Here is a 17,530-nt window from a genome sequence, read left to right as displayed (position 1 = left end):
GTTCCAGATGCCGGGGTCCTCAGGGGGAGGGGCCAGAGCGCCAGATGTCACGGTCCTGGAGGGTGGAGGGGACGAGAGCTTCGGATGCCAGGGTCCAGGATAGGGAGGGGGCCGATGTTGGGGTCCAGGAGTGGGGAGGGGGCAGAGCTCCCGGTGCCGGGGTCCCCAGGAGGGATGGGGTGGAGCTCGCGAAGCCAGAGTCCTCAGGGAGAAGGGGGCAGAGCTCCCGATGCTCTGCGTCCTGGAGTGGGGGAGGAGCCAGAGTTCCAGATGCCGGGGTCCTCAGGGGGAGGGGCCAGAGCGCCAGATGTCACGGTCCTGGAGGGTGGAGGGGTCGAGAGCTTCGGATGCCAGGGTCCAGGATAGGGAGGGAGCCGATGTCGGGGTCCAGGAGTGGGGAGGGGGCAGAGCTCCCGGTGCCTGGCGTCCTGGGGGGAGGGGCCAGAGATCCAGATGCCGGGGTCCCTAGGGGGGAGGGGCCGGGATCCTCAGCTCTGTCCCCACTTTCTCGCCCCAGGACTCGGAGAAGCTGTCGGAGCTGGAGGCGGTGATGGAGAAGCAGAAACGGAAGGTGGAGGGGGAGGCGGGCGGGGACGCGCTGTGACCCGCCCCCTCCCACCCGGGGCCTCCTTGGGGGCGCGCTGAGCCCCGCAGCCCTGCCCAGACGGACGGGTCCTCCCTCGCCCTCTCTCCCGGCCTCGGCCCCACCGGCTCCGCCCAGCGCACTCCTGATTGGCTGAGGGCGGGAGGGGCGGGGCCACCGAGCCGGGAGTAGGGAATAAAGCGCGTGGCGTCTCCAGTGGGGTCGGGTTTTGTGGCGGGGCCGGCGCCCACCGCGTCCACTCCCCGCTCCTCCTTGGTGGCCTGCTCTGGGTCTACACTGCCTCCCCAGCTCAGCGAGTGTTTGGGCGAATGATGCCCTCCCTGGGGCCGGTCACGAGGCCTGGGCTCCTCGAGCCCCGACGTGCTGTGCACCTGAACGAGCCACGAGCTGGAGGCCCAGCCCTCACCCCGGAGAGCAGCAGCACTCGGGTCTAGGCTCCCCCCACCAGCGGAGCCGCTGTCCCAGGCACAGGAGGCGCCACGCCCCACCCCACCCCACCCCACCCCCACCCGAGGACTGGACGAGCTGACCACCGGACAGCCACGTGTGACTTTGGGTGCGCCGCACCTCCCTGGGACCTCTCCTCCTGTCCTAGTGGCTAAACTAGACGGCCCCCGGGGTCCCGTTGGGCTCCCAATCCGGATTCTTCTATTTCCATTAATGGGACACGCCACCCCCTTCCTACTGCCCTGCCAAAAAAAGCCTTCCACGTCCCGTCTCCTCCTCCACGCTCGTGATAACGGCACACTGGCCATGGCCCCTGCACGCCGTCTCCACCTCCTCAAGCAAAGCTAATCCCCAAAGCTTTTCTCCATGCGCGTCCCCCTTGACCCTGTTCAAATCCTCTTCTGGATTTCCCCGCTCCTGCTCGGGGGCACGACCACCCTCCCAGCCATCCTCAACTCCCTCCGACAGCCCACGGTCAATCTAACTGAACCTCCCAGACGGGGAGGGGCCCTCACCCCTTCCCACCCGCACTACTGCAGTGGCTGGGGCGGGGCGGGGTCTGCCCGCCACCCTCCCTTCAGCTGTGATCTTCCTGAGGTGTGGGCATTTCCACCGATCCTTCCTCCAAGCCCCAGCTAAACTCCACCTTGTACGTCTAAGAAGCCTTCCCCATGCCCCTCAATGCCCCGGGCCCCCTCCGACATCATGTCCAACGGGCACCCCTGTCAGATTGGGAGCCCTTGAGGACAGCTGCTGCCTTTGCCTTCCCGTGTATCTACAGTGCCGAGCACACAGCAAGTGCATAATAAATGCTGATTCTTCGGGGCCAAGCTCTTCTCTCCTGGCTGACCCAAACGAAGGGGGTGGGCAGGGGCCCCCAGCTCCCTGGGCCTCCTTCCCTCACCTGGAAGATGAGGGTCAGTCCCAATCTCTGGGGCGCCCCCACACACAAACCCTGACACTAACAGCAAAGTCACACCCTTTATTCGCGGTGCCCCGTGGCCACGGCAGATCTCAGGAAAATACTTTCTCCCAGCATAGGTGCCCCCCCCCCGACCCCAGGCGGCGGGGGGCAACCCCGGCCACAAAAATAGAAACCTCCTTCCCCTATTGCACATCAGAAGTGGGCGTGGGGCCCCCCAAAAAAACCCACGCCCCTATATACATGTCCCAGCAGCCCCGGCCAGTGGCCTGAGGAGGCAGGGACCATTGGCACATTCTTTGCTCCCTGGAGGGGGGAGGAGAGGAGGGGGTGGCATCACAAGTGAGGTGGAGAGGAAGCAGGAGCGGGGGGAGAGGGGCGAGGCTCTCTCTGGTGCCCTGGTCCCCAAAGTCTGTATCTTCCTTCTCTGGCTCCCCCGGTCCTGGGCCGCCACCGCCTCTGTCAGCTGCGGCCCCAAGATTCTTCAATCGACTTCTCTCGCCTGCCTTCAGCTACGTTCTGTCCTCCATCGCCGTCCCCCATCTCTGGTCCCATCCTTGGCAGCCCCCAGCACCCCCCCATGCAGCCCCAGCTTCCCATGGCCCCCCCGCCCCTGCTCCCTTCGATCCAAGCAGCTGGGCCTTGAGAGGCCCGGTGCTGGGGAGTGTGGGGGGCGATTATGGCTTTGTTAGGGGAGTGATTGGGGGGAGGGGACTCCTGATGGCCCCTCCAGGGTCCCCAAGTTTCACACAAAGGAATGATCTGTGGCAGAAGCAGCTGCATAAATAGGGGTGAGGGGAGAGCGGGGGAGGGGGAGGTCACTTGGAGAGTTTGCTGATGACCCGAATGAGCGCTGCGTTCTCATCCTTCAAGCGCTGGTTGTCAGCCCGCAGGTCAGACAGGGCCTGAAGGAGGGGGGGAGCGAAGCGGGGGTCACCTGAGAGGAAGGTGGGCCGGACCCCAACCCTGCCTCCACCGCGGCCACTCTCCTCACCTTTAGCTCCTCCTCCAGCTGGGCTGCCTTCCTTTCCAGGGCCCGCCGCTCCTGGGGAGGGGGCCCGTCAGAGAAGGGGGAGGGGCCCCGCCCCCCCTGCTCCTCCACTATTAGAATAGGAAGCTGCAGACCCAGGGGTACCCAGGGGGTCAAGCTCCAGAGCCCCCCCATCTTTCCTCCCACTCACAAATCTCTCCAGCTCCAGCATGGCCGGCCTATCCGCGTACTGCTCTTGTCTCTGTGGGGGGAAGCGGAGGGGAGGGGTCACGGGGAAAGGAAGAAGAGGAGGGAGGGGGGAGGGGAGGGGAGAGAGCGAAGGGAGGAAAGCCCCGCCCCCAGCCGCTGACCTGCGTGGCCCGCTCCAGCTCCACCTTCAGCTGTGACAGCCCCAGGGTGGTCTCCTGCAGGGTCTCCCTGAGCCGCTCATTCTCCCCCTGTAGGCTCAGGTACAGCTAGGGTTCAGAGGGCAAGGGTAAGGGTGCATAGGTGCCCAGGACTCAGAGCTGGGCGGAGCCCCAAAGAGCTCCTGATCTAACCCCAGCCCCAAGTGACAGAAGAGGGAGCTGAGGGTCCGAGAGGGGCTCCCCTCGAACCCGAGACCACGGACCAAGGAGGCTCACCTTGCGGAAACTGCTGTTGTCCGGGTGGGGGTCCCCAGGGTTTGCCCGTGGCCGGAGTCCCTTGGAGCTGTCCACCACGCTGGGGACCCAGGAGACCCAGTCAGTGTGAGGGCCAAGCCTGCCTCCATTCTACCCTCCCTCCCTCTGAGACCCCGGGGCACTGCGGGGAAATGAGCCACCGCAGCTGGTACCTGCGGGCCGGGCTCTCCTCACTCGCCAGGTCTGCGGGTTCCGCCTCCTCGCCCTGGAACCGAGGCAGGTGGGAGGTGAGGAGGGCACCAAACTGCCCTCGGTCACCCCCCTCCTCAGTGAGGTCCCCAAACCAGGACGCAGCAACACAAAGACGCCAACGCGGGCAGCGGGGTTGTCCTTCCCGAGGGGGAAACCGAGGGCTCCCCCCAAGGTCACCCACCCAAGCCCCGGGATCCCAAACGCAGCCTACGGCCCCTCACCTCGGCCAGCCCCCGACGTTCCTTACGGACTTTCCGGCGGTCCGGAGCCGCCTGCTGGTTGCGGCCGTCCCCCTCAGGCTCCTCTGCTGGAGTGAAATGGGGTCAGACCTGGAACGCCCTGCCTGCCCTCCTGCCCACGCCCTGCCCTGGTGACCCCAGGCTGGGGGGCCCGCTCCTCGCCTTCACGTACCTCTCTGGACAGCAGTGCCCGAGTTCTCCAGCCCAGGCACCCGGGGCCGCCGAGCAGGGTCCTGCAGGACGGCAGGGGGCGTCAGCCGAGGGGCAGCGAGCCAGCCGCGAGCCCCCCACCCCTGACACCGTCCTGACCCTCCCCAGCTCACCAGGCTCGTGGGGCGCGTCTCGCCCTTCTCAGGTTCAGGGCCCCGCACGACGCTCTTTTCCGCCTCTTTCAGGTCAGTCAGCGTCACCCCCTGGGGAAGAGGGACAAATGAAGGGACGAGAGCCGGGCAGCACTATGGGCTCCGGCACCCACCCACACGGAGCCTCACCTGAGTCGATCTCCGAGACTGGCGCATGAGCCGGGACCGCGCCTTGCGCTGAGACTCGGACTCCTCGTCCCTCACGGGCATCTGGTACAATCTGGAAAAGAGGGGAGGGAAGAGGGAGCAGGCCAGCCCTGCAGGCAACTCGTCCTCCCTGGGCGGAGCCCCTTCCCAGCCTCCTTTACCTCCTTCGGTCCCGGGAATCCATGGGGGCCGAAGAGGCCGACCCTGGGGCGTTTGGCACGGCCGGCGGCGGCGTCGTTGGGGGCTCCACGATCCTGGGATTGGATTCGGGAGGGGAGATGACGATGGCCACGTGTCACTCATTATCCCCCGTGGCTCATCGCCCCCTCTTCGCCCAGGCTCCCAGGAAGTCGGGGGCCCCAGACCAGGCCGCCGGCCTGGGTCTGGCCTTCTCTCCCCAAAGGCCCCCCGCATGCTTACGCTTCGGGGGTCTCATTCGTCTTCCGGGACAGCGTTGGGGGCACGCGAGCCAGACGGAGCTCCTTGGTCTATGGAAGAGAGAGGGTGGGGATGGGGATGCGGCCCCCCAAGGGTCATCCTGCCATCCCCCAGGGGGAGGAAGGTTCTCCTTGAGAAAGGCCATCTCCAAACCCCCCCAGATCCCCCCAACCCTGGCCCACGCTGCTGATCAACAGGAATGAACTGTCCCCAAGCCCCCGATGCAGTCAGTGGGCCCAGGCCTTGGGCACCTGGGGGTGGGGGATCCCCCAGGCCCACCTCACTGACTCACCTTGGGGCTGGGGGGGTCCAGGCTCTGTGGGGAAGATACTCCATTCAAGGCACTGGGCTCTGGGGGGAGGGGCAGTCAGAGGTCAGTGGGTCTCCTCTCCCCCCTTCCCCCTCCCCCAGGCCCCGGGGCCTCCTCACCTGGGGGTTCCTCCTCGCCCTCCTCCTCGTCACGGAGTAGGGGGGCGCCGGTGCCCCCCGGCCGCCGCTCCTTGGAGAGATCTTGGAGGGAGATCTTCTCCCGGCTGCTCAGACGGCACACAGAGCTCCTGGGAGGACACAAGGGAGGCCAGGCTGGGGTGAAGGGGCCGAGGGAGGCCCCTGGCCCGGCCCGGCCCGGCCCAGGCCCGCCCCTACCTCCTATGTTTGCTGCTGGACGGCAGCTGCGGCTCAGGGCTAGCCTCCATCCCGTGGCCCTGGGCCAGGGCTTCTTTCTGGTTCCGAAGCTGGGGAGAAAGAAGGGCAGGAAGATGTCGGGGATGGGGATGGCCGAGTTCTGAGACGCCAGGGGCCCCGGGAACATGGCGGGGCAGAGCATGGTGAACCACAGTCAAGCAGGCTGGGGGGCCTGACAATCAGGGCTCCAGGGGAGGGTGAGGCGGGGGGTCCTCGAGGGGGCCGAGGCCCAGGGGAGGGAGAGGCAGGGGGGTCTCCGAGGGGGGCTGAGGCCCAGGGGAGGGTGAGGCGGGGGGTCCTCAAGGGGAAAAGTGAAGGGTGGGGTGAGACCCTGGGGGCCTCACATCTTCCTGCTTTCGGGCCAGCTCCTCCAGAAGGCTCAGAACTTCTTCATCTGCCAGATCACAAGGACGCTGCCCCTGCAGCAGACAGGAGGAAGGTGGTGGTGAGCCCTGGGCTGTGGAGGCCAAGCCCCAGTCTTCATCCCTCCTAGGACACCAAGTATTCACCACTCCACATATTCCTTCCTCCTCCTTCCCATCAGCATGCATTTACTTAACACCTACTATGTGTCAAGGCACTAAGGTACAAAGATAAAACAAAACTGCCCCACCCCGACCTCTGTGGAGGGGAAACATAAACATGGGGGGGCCCCCCATAGGGAGAGTGTAAGCATTATAAAGCACCTACTATGTGCCAGGCGCCACGCTAAGCACTTCTTACAAATGTTATCTCATTTGATCTTCACAATCACCTGTGGGGGAGGTGCTATTAACATCTCCATTTGACAGCTGAGGAAACTGAGGCAGACAGAGGGGAAGGGACCTGCCCAAGGTCACACAGGTAGGAACTCCGGCCTTCCTGACTCCAGAGCTTTGCGTCCTGTGGTGCCTCCAGTGGCCTCAGACGCGCTTTACAAAGTGACCAGGGAGACCACAGAGGAGGCCAGATGGCGGCCTGAATAGAAGTCTACCACCAAGCTCCCCCACGCCTACTCCAGCAAAACTGGGAAATTTGTGCCAGGCTGGATAATGATCAAGAAATCCCACAAGAAGCCAGTGGCCTCCCAGGAGAACGCCTGTGGAAACGGGACCCTGGAGCCGCACTCTGATGCCGGCCATGGGTTGTGTTGACCCTAACACAGCCTAGAAACCAGAGAGGGCCCAGATGACCTCAAAGATCAGAGGGGAGGTCAGAGGTGACCCAGGTCGAGGCCAAGCAGCGCCCACTCCATCAGAAGCCTGCAGGGGTCAAGCTTCGTGCCAGAGTCAGGACTACACAAATACCAAGAAGAAAGGCAGCCAGAGACGACAAGCAGCAAATGTCACACGTGAAAAGGACTCCGCGAAAACAAGGACACAGAAGGAGGAAAAGAACATGCGAGCAGTCCAACAGCAAAGCCAGGCGACCTCTCTAAAAGGCCTCAGCCCATCTTTCAAGAAAGAAGCAGTCTGCTCAGGATCCCACAAGACCAGCAGCTACGACCAGCAATGAGAACCGAGCTTGGAATTCAATATTCCAGAAAGCAAGAGGTTTGCAATCAAGGCTTACAGCTCAGGGTAGCAACGATCATACAATAGTAAGAAGTGGGCATTCTTACAGGGCTTCATAAACACCACCTCAGCAAACCCTCACAACCACAATAGGGAAGGGTGAGGGCTGTTCTTAACCCCATTGTACAGGTGAGGAAACTGAGATTGGGTGAAATGACTTATCCAGGGCCACACCCCTAAGAACTGTCTAAGGCTGGATTGGAACTTGGGTCTTCCTTACCCCCAAGCCAGCAGTTCTATCCGTTATACCACCAAGCTGCCCACAGAAGGATAAAAATAGATCTTTAATGGAACAGAGGCCATCAAAACATTTCTGACGAAAAGACCAGAGGTGAATAGGAATTTTGATTTACCAGCACAAGAGTCCAAAAAAACCTAGGAAATGTAAAATGATTTGAGCAATTAGAAATTGCACCGTATGATGGTGCGGTGCTAACACTCTAACAGAGGGAGAAAAATAAATCTCCCTTCGTAACCATTACATCTTCAGAGTAGTGAGGAAGCTGAGTGAGAAAAACTGAGGTCGGAGGGGTGGCTTGTTCTGTTCTGAGGGTCCAAAAAAGGGAAGGGAAGGCACAAGAGGAGGAGGAAGAGGGGGTGTGGGGACAGGAAGGAGAACAGTCTATCTGAGGGCAAAGGAGAGGGCTGACTAGAGCTGAAGTCATCTGCACAGGGTTGGTAATGGAGCCCATGCAAGACAGCCCAGAGAGGGGAAGAGATAGCCCAGGGCGGCAGGACAAGAAGAAAAGGCAGCATCAGTCAGTGAAACCCCCAGGGGGGACGGCAGGGGTCACCGGTGTCAAAGGCTGCAGAGACAAGGCCTGAGAGCCCCAGGTCTGAGAGAGAGCAGCACCAGCTCTGAGCCACGCCGTGAGGAGGTGGGCACAATCAGCGGATGTGGCTCACCGGATGAAAGCTGGAGGGCCCGCGCACGTCTTGGGGCGGCAGGGATGGTAAGAGAAGAGAGGGATGACGGGGGAGCCCCTTGGGCACTGAGCTCAGTTCCAGCAATCTGACCGCGTCACTCCCCTGCTCCACCACCTGCAGTGGCTCTCACTGCCTCTAAAATCCAATCAAAGCTCTTCTGTTTTGCTGGAAAGCCCTCTCTGGCCTGGCCCTGATCTGGCTGTGCGGCCTCCCCAATAACCCACAGGTCAGTCAGATGGTCTTTCTCTCTCCCTCACACAAGGCCCAGTGTCTCCTTTCCTGGAGCACAAACCCTCCTCACCTCTACCTTTGAGACATAGCTCAAGCACCTTCTGCACCTTCTGCATGCACGCACACGCACACACATACACCCTTGGGGTACGCTAGGTGGCAAAATGCACAGAGCACTGGGCCTGCAATCAGGAGGACCTGAGTTCAATTATGGCCTCAGACACTAGCTGGGTGGCCCTGGGCAAGTCACTTCACTTCCGTCTGCCTCGGTTTCCTCATCTATAAAATGGGGATCATGATAGTTCTTCCCTCCCAGGGTTGTGACAATCAAATGAGGTAATAATTGTAAAGTGCTTAGCACAGTGCCTGGAATACAGCAGGCGCTTAATAAATACTTGTGCTCTTCCCTTCCCCTGTTGTCTCCCCATTACAACATAAGTTCCATACAAGTAAGGGTCATTCATTCTCTCATGTGTATCCCCAGTGCCTACCACACAGAAGGTGCCTAATAAATGCTTAATGATGGGCTGACTAAATAATCCTTTGTTCAGGGTCATGGATCAGAGGAGGGGAAGAGGGTCCTTAGAGATGAGCTCATGGTCTAATGAGCCCGTCCATTTTACAGATACAGAAAGCGAAGCTTCCAGAGAAGGGCCCGGCCAAGGTCACACCACCAGAAGGCAATGCGGGGAGTCCAACCAGGCCCTGCCCGTTCAGGCTGGAAGAAACCGTTGCTACCCCTCCCCTGGTGTGGCTCGGGCCCCTCACCGCATGGGTTAAGGAGTCCATGCCTCCCCCATGCTCGGCCAGCAGGCGGCAGGCATCCTCTACGCCCCAGTGGGCAGCTGCGTGTAAGGGCGTCCAGCCATCCCCGTCACGCAGCTCAGGGTCATAGCCGGCCTGGAGGAGTAGCCTGCAGTCAGGGAGAGAGACAGGAGGTCTGACATAAGAAAATGGAGGCTCCTCGCGCAAGGCCACACCACTCACTAGTCGGCGTCAAAGCCGAGAACCGAATCTGGTGAAGGCCACAGGCACCCAGCCCCAAGTCCAGGGTTCTGTCCGTCTTTCTTGTGTCACGGATCCCAGGGGGGTCAGTCCAAGGGCTCCTTCTCAGAAGCATGCTTTTATACACAGGATGACAAAGGGAACTGCTTGTATTGAAATGGAATGATAATTCTAAAACAAACCAGGTTCACAGAAAGCAGATGAAGGCTCACTGATGTGGTCCAACCACCTGATCTTACAGAGAAGGAAACTAAGGCTCAGCGAGGCAAAGCTCCCGACCTCCACGATATCCTTCCACAGACCCACTGGGGTGGCATCACCACCAGAAGGGGCCGTGGGTCCAACCTTTACCTGACCAGGCACCCCTGCGTTTCGTGTCCACCCAGCAGACACAAGGCCTGCAGGAGGGGGAGCGCAGCCCCTCGCACGCTGGGCCAGGCCTCAGGGCTAGTTAAGTGATCTGGACATCAGCCTTACTGAGGCCTCCTGGCCACTTTCTGCCCTGGCTCCTGGTTCTGGTAGCTGGGACCCAAGCACGGGGAAGCCCCCTTTACCTGCAGACACCTCTCACGCCCCGCCTAGATTTCCTCAGTCCCAATTCCTTCAACTCTTTCTGAGGCTTCTCCTCTGGATTCTCCAGTTTGTCAGTGTTCTTAGAAATGGTGCCCAGAGGTCATCTGTCCAGGGCAGGGCACAGCAGGACCGGCCCCCTTCCTAAGCCTGGATAATGGGACTTTTTTTCATTCAGCCTAAGACTGATCTGGCTGTTTGTCTGGCTGCCACATATCCCAGCAGGCTCACTGGGAGCTTGTGGTCCACCAAGACCTACAGCTCTTCTTCAGAAAGCAGCCATGCAACCTTTATACTTATTGCTAATTAACTAAACTGGATCAGATACAGCCCATTAATCTTGCCTGCCAAGCTACTCTTGTGGGACTGTCATCCAAGTGGGTGGCTCTGGAGCCCAGCTGTATGGAAATCTGTGGTCTGGATGTACAGGCCACCCGTGCCTTGACCCAGGTCACTGGCCCCAGGCCCCAGCACAGATCCCAGGGGCCCTTCACTGGAGACCACAGCCCAGGAGTGACTGACCGGCCCTTCCAGGCCCACCCTTCTAACTTCCCCACCATTCCAGCTCCAGAGGCTGCCAAAGGCATTTGTGAAGCCTGGCAGCACCCTGTGACCCAGGAGGGGAGGCTGGCCTAGCCCCTACATGCCCTCCCTCACCTCACAGGGGCACTATGAGGACAGCCTTGTAAACCGTAACACCTCCCAGCCTCAGGCCAGCTCCAGTCTCCTCGACACCCACCCACCCACCCGGCCTCTAAGGGGGGAGGAGCACCCTTGCCATACCTCATCACCTCCATGTAGCCCTTGGCGGCAGCCACGTGCAGGGCCGAGGCGCCCGTGCGGGGGTGGCGGGCCTCTGGCATGGCGCCCCCATTCAGCCAACATCGCGTGTCATGTAGCAGGAGCTCCTCCTCAGCCCGCTTTGCAGCCTGCACATCCACACCTTTGGGGAGAAGAGACGAGCCCACGGTCAGCGCCAGGAGAAGGCAGGGGCCCACCGGCACTCCCCGCGGCCTGCTGCCCACCTCGGCGGGCAATCTCTGCCCTCAGCAGACTCTCCATGGCGTCGGCTTCTGCCAGGTCCAAGGGCAGGTCCCCGTCACTGTTCACGGCCGCGATGTTGGCCCCGTGGCTCAGCAGGTACCTAGAGGCAAGGTGCGAGGGGGGCAGAGCTAGGACAGCGACTCTGTGCCACCGTGTCTTGGGCCCCTACCCTACGCCAGGCAGGATCCTGGTCCCTGGGGGTGCGGAGGCAGGGAAAAAGACTGTTCTCCAGAGCTGCAGGAAGGAACAGCACCAGCTCCGGAAGCGGTCAGCAAGCACTCGGAAGTGCCCGTGGGCCGGGCGCTGGCCTAGGCCTCAAGGAGCTCACGGTCTAATGAGGTACAATCAGGATAATGAATATTAATATAATACAAACAATGAATAATAATAAAATAACGAACAGAGGGAAGGCCCTTGGATTCAGAGGGCTACGGAAGGTGAGGAGTGGTCCAGGCCTGGGCCCGAGGGCTGGCAGGAGGACAAGGTGGGTGGGGAGTGCAGTGTTAGAAGACTGGAGAGGCCAGAGGAGGCAACAGTTTCTGAGGGACCTTGAAGGCCAAGCAGAGCATTTTGTATTTGACCCTAGGGGCCACAGGAGCCCCGGGGGGGGGGGGGCACAGTCTTTTGGCAGCAAAGTGAAGAATGGGCACGGTGCTTGTCCCACGGTAGGCAGGCGGACCCCCAGCAGCTGGTGCAGGAATCCAGGCTTGAGTGATGAGGGGCTCCACGGGGGCCTGTGCCAGAGACGTCACGAAGGTGAAATCAACAGGCCTCGGCACCACGTGGGATAAAGGATGACCCCTAGGTCATGAGCTGGGGGGACTGGGAGGACCGGGGAAGCTAGGAGCAGAGAATTCTGGGGGCAAAATGTTGAATTCTGTTTTGAACGTGTTGAGTCTAAAGGGCAGCTGGGGATTAGGGTCAGGAGAGAGACTGGGGCAGGACAGGTAGGTTTGAGCCGTCAGCACAGAGATGGTCATTCAGTCCTTGAGAGCTGATGGGATGGCTGAGGGAAGTGTGGTACAGAGGGAGAAGAGGAGGCTACCCAGGACGGGGCCCCGTGGGACGCAGGCCACGACCTGGGGGAGGACCCAGTAAAGGAGACCGAGCAGGCGTGGCCAGGTAGGGAAGAGAAGCAGGGAGAGAGGTGGCCAGGAAACCTGGAGAGAAGAGAAGATCCGGGCAGACACAGGACTCGAAGGCCGAGGGGAGCCTGCCTCCCTGCTCCAGACAGCCAACTCGCCTCCCAGGCTTCTGGCTCCCAAGACTGGCTTGGGTAGAGTTTAATTAGGGAACTTGAAATAATTATATTCAAAATGATTGCTGTGCAGGTTTAAACTTCTTTAATGACTAAACTCTTAAAACAAATCAGAGTTCTGTCTTGAATCAAAATTGTATTGGCTGTGGATATTCTGAGGCCGCTACTTTATTTTGCCTGTACACTATTTTCTTTCTTTTTTTTTTTTTTAAGGCAATTGGGGTTAAGTGACTTGCCCAGAGTCACACAGCTAGTAAGTGACAAGTGTTTGGTGTGAGGCCAGATTTGAACTCAGATCTTCTTGACCATGACTGGTGCTTTATCCACTGCGCCACCCAGCTGCCCTGTACGCTATTTTCTTTATAGAATATCTTTATTCCCACCAATCTCCGATATGATAAATCTCTTTTCAACACATGATTTTGGAGCAGGGGTCTATGGGCTTCACCAGACTGCTCAAGGGTCCAATGAGGGGTCAGAACCCCCGCCCACGTGGCCACAGACAGCAGCTCCTTCAGAAAGGTCCTGGGGCTGGTGGACGCACCGGGCCAGACACCGGGCTCAGTGACAAAGGCAAGGGGCTGCTAAGGAGCGTCGAGGAGCAAGAGCACCTCTGAGGTCACAAACGGTGGCCACTCGCCAGTCCTGGCGAAGGTGGTCACTGATGGGGTCTTCTGTATCCACGGGGCAAGAGGGCTGAACTCAATGGGCAAAGAGCCGGATGAAGGCACGCTGACCCGCACCCAGTCTGGCCTCTGGCACGGGAAGGACACGAGGGCTTTTGTCCCTGGCGTCCGCTACAGACCGCCCAGACAGAAAGAGGACGGTGATGGTCAATCACCAGCCTGGCACAGAGGCGCGTACCAGCAGCCTTCAGAGACTTCGGCTAACCAGACACCTGCCCGCTAGAGCTTTCTGCCCATGGCTGCCTAATGATCATTTCATCCTTCTAAACTGACGACACCAACAAGGGGAAATTCTCTTTGGGGCCCGCGAGGAGGAACTGGTTGCTGGGGCAGAAGTGCTGATTCCTGGCAGGAAGGGCCAGCCCCCCGGAGCCTGGCACAGAAGGAGGCACCTTCGAGCTCTGAAGCTGTGGCCCTAGAAAGATGGAGGCCACGCGAACGGACCGAGGCGGATGACCAGCCAAGCCGGTCCAGGAGAGGGAAGCAAAGGCAGACGGGCAAAGGCGGAAGCCTCCCAGCAATCCGCCAAACAGCCGCGAGCTACAACAGATTATTACTGTCATCATTCTAAGGGCGACGCTGGTCAGGCCCTGAGTCCGGAAGACCCAGGTTCGAATCTGGCCTCAGACACTTACTCATGCACCCTGGGCAGACAGAGCGCTTCACCTCTCCCTGCCTCAGTTTTCTCATCTATAAAATGGGGAAAAAGGACTATGATGGGGACCAAAGGAGATCCTATGTGTAAAGCAGCTGGCACCGTGTGTGGCGCACAGTAGGTACTTAATAAATGCCTCTTCCCTCGCCGCCCTGGCCCAAGACCAGGGCTCAGGGTGAGTGGGTGCCGCCCCACTGCTGTCTGTCCTCTGTTCTCAAAGAGGACTGTGACAGCAGGGAGGTGCTGCCGTGATGTGCGAGTGAGCTGGGTTTGAGGAAGGGAAGCTGTGCAAAGTCACCAGCCTCAGTTTCTCCTCGGGAGCCATCTGGAGATGGCCCAGGATGCAGGGAGGGACCTCGGCCTTTTTAAGCTAAGATCTTTCCCAGGCCTCAGTCTGTCTGAGGCTATACCCATTCAGTGATTAAGGCTAGGTAAGAAATGAGGCAAACAATGGCCTCTTTTACTTAGGAAAAAAAAAAATATATATCTATATCTATATATATATATATATACACACATATAAAGCTAAAGGAAAAGGGACCCAGAAACGGGGTTTTCCTTCAACCACTAAGGGATTCTGCCACGGGGGCAGCTGGGTGGCACAGCAGATAGAACGCCAGGCCTGAAGTCAAGTTCACATCTGCTGCCTTCTAAAAGAAATGCCAAGATAAAAACTCCCATAAATGTCATAGCCAAAATCCAGAGCTTCCAGTCCAGTAAAACAGACAACCAAGAGACCACAGCCTTCTTTCTGCCCATCTCTCATTATGCTAACGTCCTTTCTGCCAAGAAGAAATGACCTTTGGACAGGAAAGGGCAGAAAACACTCCAACACGCTAATGGAGAGCTGAAGGCCAAGATCACTGAAGAGGAGCTAGGGAGAGAGCGGTCAGTGGTCCTCAGGGCCGAGCACATGGGATGACCAAGGCCCCACCCAGCCCACCGAGCAAGTGTCATTCCATTGGTCAAGAAAGAGCTAAGACCCTCTGCAACCCAGTGAGCCGGGCTCCGAGAAGCCCAAGGATGACCAGCACACCCTGCGGAAAAGACACGCTGGCCCCCACGAAGAGGTTGTGGCGGCCCCGGCACGGTCAGGCTGGCGTGAGAACCCGAGGTACTCTTTGGATGGGGCAACAAGACTGGCAGATCAGTTTACCTGGATTTCAGCAAAGTACTTGGAAAACCATCTCATGCCATTCTTGTGGGAAGGATGGAAAGAGAGAAAAGCGAGGCATCTAGGACGAGGAGGAGGGCTCTGAACAGAGCACAAGGCCCCCTGTGTAAGAGTGTGTAAGCTCCATGTCAACCCGACAGGTCTCCAGTGGAGTGCCCCAGGGATCACGCTGGGCCTGTGCTGGCACGGTGGGGGAAAGGAATGGGGCAGAAAAAGCTCAGTGGCTGTGTGGGCATTGAGGGGACAGCTGCCATCTGGAGAGTACCTGGGGCAGCCAGCATCTGCCCAGGAAGGGCTGTGCTAGGGAGGAGGGAAAGCCACTGGGGGAGTCCCAAGGAGGCCAGTTTAGGCAGAGGAATGGGAGGCCTTGAGGGGTCATGCTGGCCCTCCTCAGAGGCCTCAACAGAAGCCGGGCAGCTCCTTGCCAGCTAAGTTACAGGGAGGTCCCTTCAGAGGAGGGCCTGGACCTGGTGGGCAAAGCCTCTGGATCTGAAGTAAAGGCCGGAGGGGGCACAGATGAACACGCAGGGCCTTGGACACCAAGCAGGGTAGAGACGGGGAAGCAGAGGGGTCAAAGGCAAGGACCTGTCAGAGCCAGAGGAACCTCAGACACGCTGCTCTGGGGGTTCCTAACAGAGGGTCTGCAAATGGTTTGTGAAGTTGCTAACTTCCCATCTAATTTCCTTCTTTCTCTGCACTTTATACATCTAAATACACTGTTCTGAGCAGGGGTCCATGACCAGCAGCCCCTGGGCCCCGGAGTCCATCCCAGCGCCCTTCTCCCAGTATACAGCCAGGGAGAGTGTGAGCAAGCCCAGAAGAGGCAGGGCAGAACGCAGAGAAGAGGCCTCCAAGGTCAGCTGGGGCAGGCCCAGATGGGGCTCAGACTGCCCAAGGGCCCTCAATGGGGAAGGGAGGCCCGTGCCCCGGCTAGCTCCTCAGCAGCCTTCCTCCCAGGACGACTCCCTCCCGCCAGGACCCAGGGTCTTACTGGGCGATGTCCAGGTATCCGCAGGAGGCGGCCACGTGCAAGGGGGTCCAGCCCTCATTGTCGGCTTGGTTGACTGAGGCCCCCTCCTCCACTAGGAAGCGGACCACCTCCAGGTTCTCATCAATGCAAGCCTGGCAGAGGAAGGAGAGAAGAAGAGGGGCTGAGTCAAGCCTGGAGGCAGGGGATGGAGCTTCTGACCCCTGACCTCCCGGCTGGGTACTACCTTCTCTTCCCCGGGGAACAGAGGCTCAGGCCCGCTGACTGCAGCTTCCTCCAGGCCCCAGATGTCTGGGTCCTGGCCCCTTTCCCCTCTGGGAGCACTGAGGTTAAAAATAGTGTGGGGTGTGAGATCGCTCCCCGCGCCTCCAGAAGGCCCGTCAATGTCTCCTACCCGAGCCCCTCAGCCATGCTGGCTGCGACTCTTCTCCCCATCTTCCTTCTCCTCCTCCAGGTCTAGGTGCCTGGGCTCCCAAAAACCAAACCGCAGAGACCCAAACACCCAGGTGCCCGAAGGGGCTGGAAGACAATGAAGCACTCCCCACCCCCAGCCTGCCCCCCCAACGCCAGGGGCCTGGAGAGGAGGGAAGGCACCCAGGGCCAGGAGGATGAAGTCATGGAAACTCAGGCAGGGAGGGGGGGCCGGGCCCACCCCCAGCCCTGGGAACGGGCTGAGCTCCGGGCTCCGTTTATTTCCTTCCCGATGTCATGGAGACTCGGGGGAAGGGGGGGAGGAGTGACAAGGGGGCTTCCCCTAGAAGGAGCTGGTGAGAGCTAAGAAAGGGCTGGGAGCGAGCTGAGCCAGCCAGTACCTGGGGACCAGGCATCCCATCCTCCAGTCCCTGCTCCCCCCCCCCACTCAGATCCAGGTGGCTGGCGCTGGGCTCTCAGGACCCTAGGGGGCACCCCAGGTTCTAAGCCCTGCCCCCAGAGTGCTGGAGAATGGACTGGGGAGAGTAACAAGGCATTCGATGTTCCTGCCTGGGGGTGGGGGAAAGGGCACGGGGAGAGAGGCTGGGTGGGACGGTACTAGGAGAGTGCTTAGAGATCACAGAGCAGGAAGAGGATGCCCAGAGAGGGCAAGGAACAGCCCCAGGTCACACAGGGACCCAAGAGACAAATGTCCCTGGAGCCATTCATCTGGTGGCCACGAGGGAGACCCCAGGACCCTACAACGCAGGGACAGATGGGGCAGGCACGAGGCCTGGCTTCCAAGCTCTTCTCTGCTCCCTCCGGCCAGCTGGCCAGGAGGGACACAGCCCAGAAAGGGGTGGCCCGGGGCTCGGTGTCTGGGGGGGTCCTCAGCTGGGGCAGGGCCTGCAGCAGCTCAGCAGGGGAGATCCGAGGCCTGGGGCCAGGTTGGGGGGGATCGGATGATTTCTGATGCTACCCCACCACAACCTGTCAAAGTGAGGGGCTCTGACAAAAAACCTCCCAGCTCCCGCTGCGCCCCGACAGCCGTAATTCCGGGATGAGGCCGGGGAGGCGAAATGTAGGGAGGAAAACTTGGGGACCTGTTTGCAGAAAACAGGGAAGGATAGGGGGGAATTGTCTCCACGTGCAGGAAAACCTAGAGAAACCTGGGGAATGGGCCCCACTGTCCGGGGGATGCTGGGGGTGCAGGAGGCAGCAGGGACAAGGGAAGGTGGAGGCGAGGCCCCAAGGTGAGCCTAGGGAGGAGCGACGTGGGGAAGGACAGGCCCGGAGGCTGGACCGGGGCCCCAGGGCTTGAGACCTGGGGGGGAGGCTCC

At 60.2% G+C, this 17,530-nt stretch overlaps 2 protein-coding genes across 2 annotated transcripts in view; one reads left to right on the top strand and one right to left on the bottom strand.

The window, feature by feature from the left end:
- Positions 1–1,881, top strand: part of EPS8L1 (EPS8 like 1) — a 13,436-nt gene extending 11,555 nt beyond the window's left edge. Inside the window, exon 21 of the mRNA XM_027860109.1 lies at positions 518–1,881. Within this exon, the coding sequence (XP_027715910.1) occupies positions 518–604 (87 nt within the window). The 3' untranslated portion in view covers positions 605–1,881. The remainder of the gene's footprint in view (positions 1–517) is intronic.
- A 132-nt stretch (positions 1,882–2,013) lies between these two features.
- PPP1R12C (protein phosphatase 1 regulatory subunit 12C) lies at positions 2,014–16,190 on the bottom strand. The gene is made up of 22 exons (XM_027860078.1): positions 16,174–16,190; positions 15,988–16,102; positions 15,783–15,913; positions 11,000–11,118; positions 10,758–10,917; positions 9,168–9,312; positions 6,033–6,107; positions 5,650–5,738; positions 5,434–5,561; positions 5,297–5,355; positions 4,987–5,054; positions 4,728–4,820; positions 4,549–4,639; positions 4,381–4,470; positions 4,230–4,290; positions 4,040–4,125; positions 3,779–3,831; positions 3,588–3,666; positions 3,315–3,419; positions 3,155–3,205; positions 2,968–3,018; positions 2,014–2,878 (listed from the first exon to the last, which is right to left on the bottom strand). Exons 1-22 carry the CDS (start codon positions 16,188–16,190, stop codon positions 2,792–2,794), a joined length of 1,953 nt encoding a protein of 650 aa, XP_027715879.1. The 3' UTR covers positions 2,014–2,791.
- Between the last annotated feature and the right edge of the window lie 1,340 nt (positions 16,191–17,530).

The sequence above is a fragment of the Vombatus ursinus genome, unplaced genomic scaffold (assembly GCF_900497805.2).
Source record: "Vombatus ursinus unplaced genomic scaffold, bare-nosed wombat genome assembly UNPS02014175.1, whole genome shotgun sequence".
Lineage (NCBI taxonomy): Eukaryota > Metazoa > Chordata > Mammalia > Diprotodontia > Vombatidae > Vombatus > Vombatus ursinus.
Note: the sequence above shows the minus strand (reverse complement) of the source record. Positions and strands in the feature narration are given on the sequence as shown.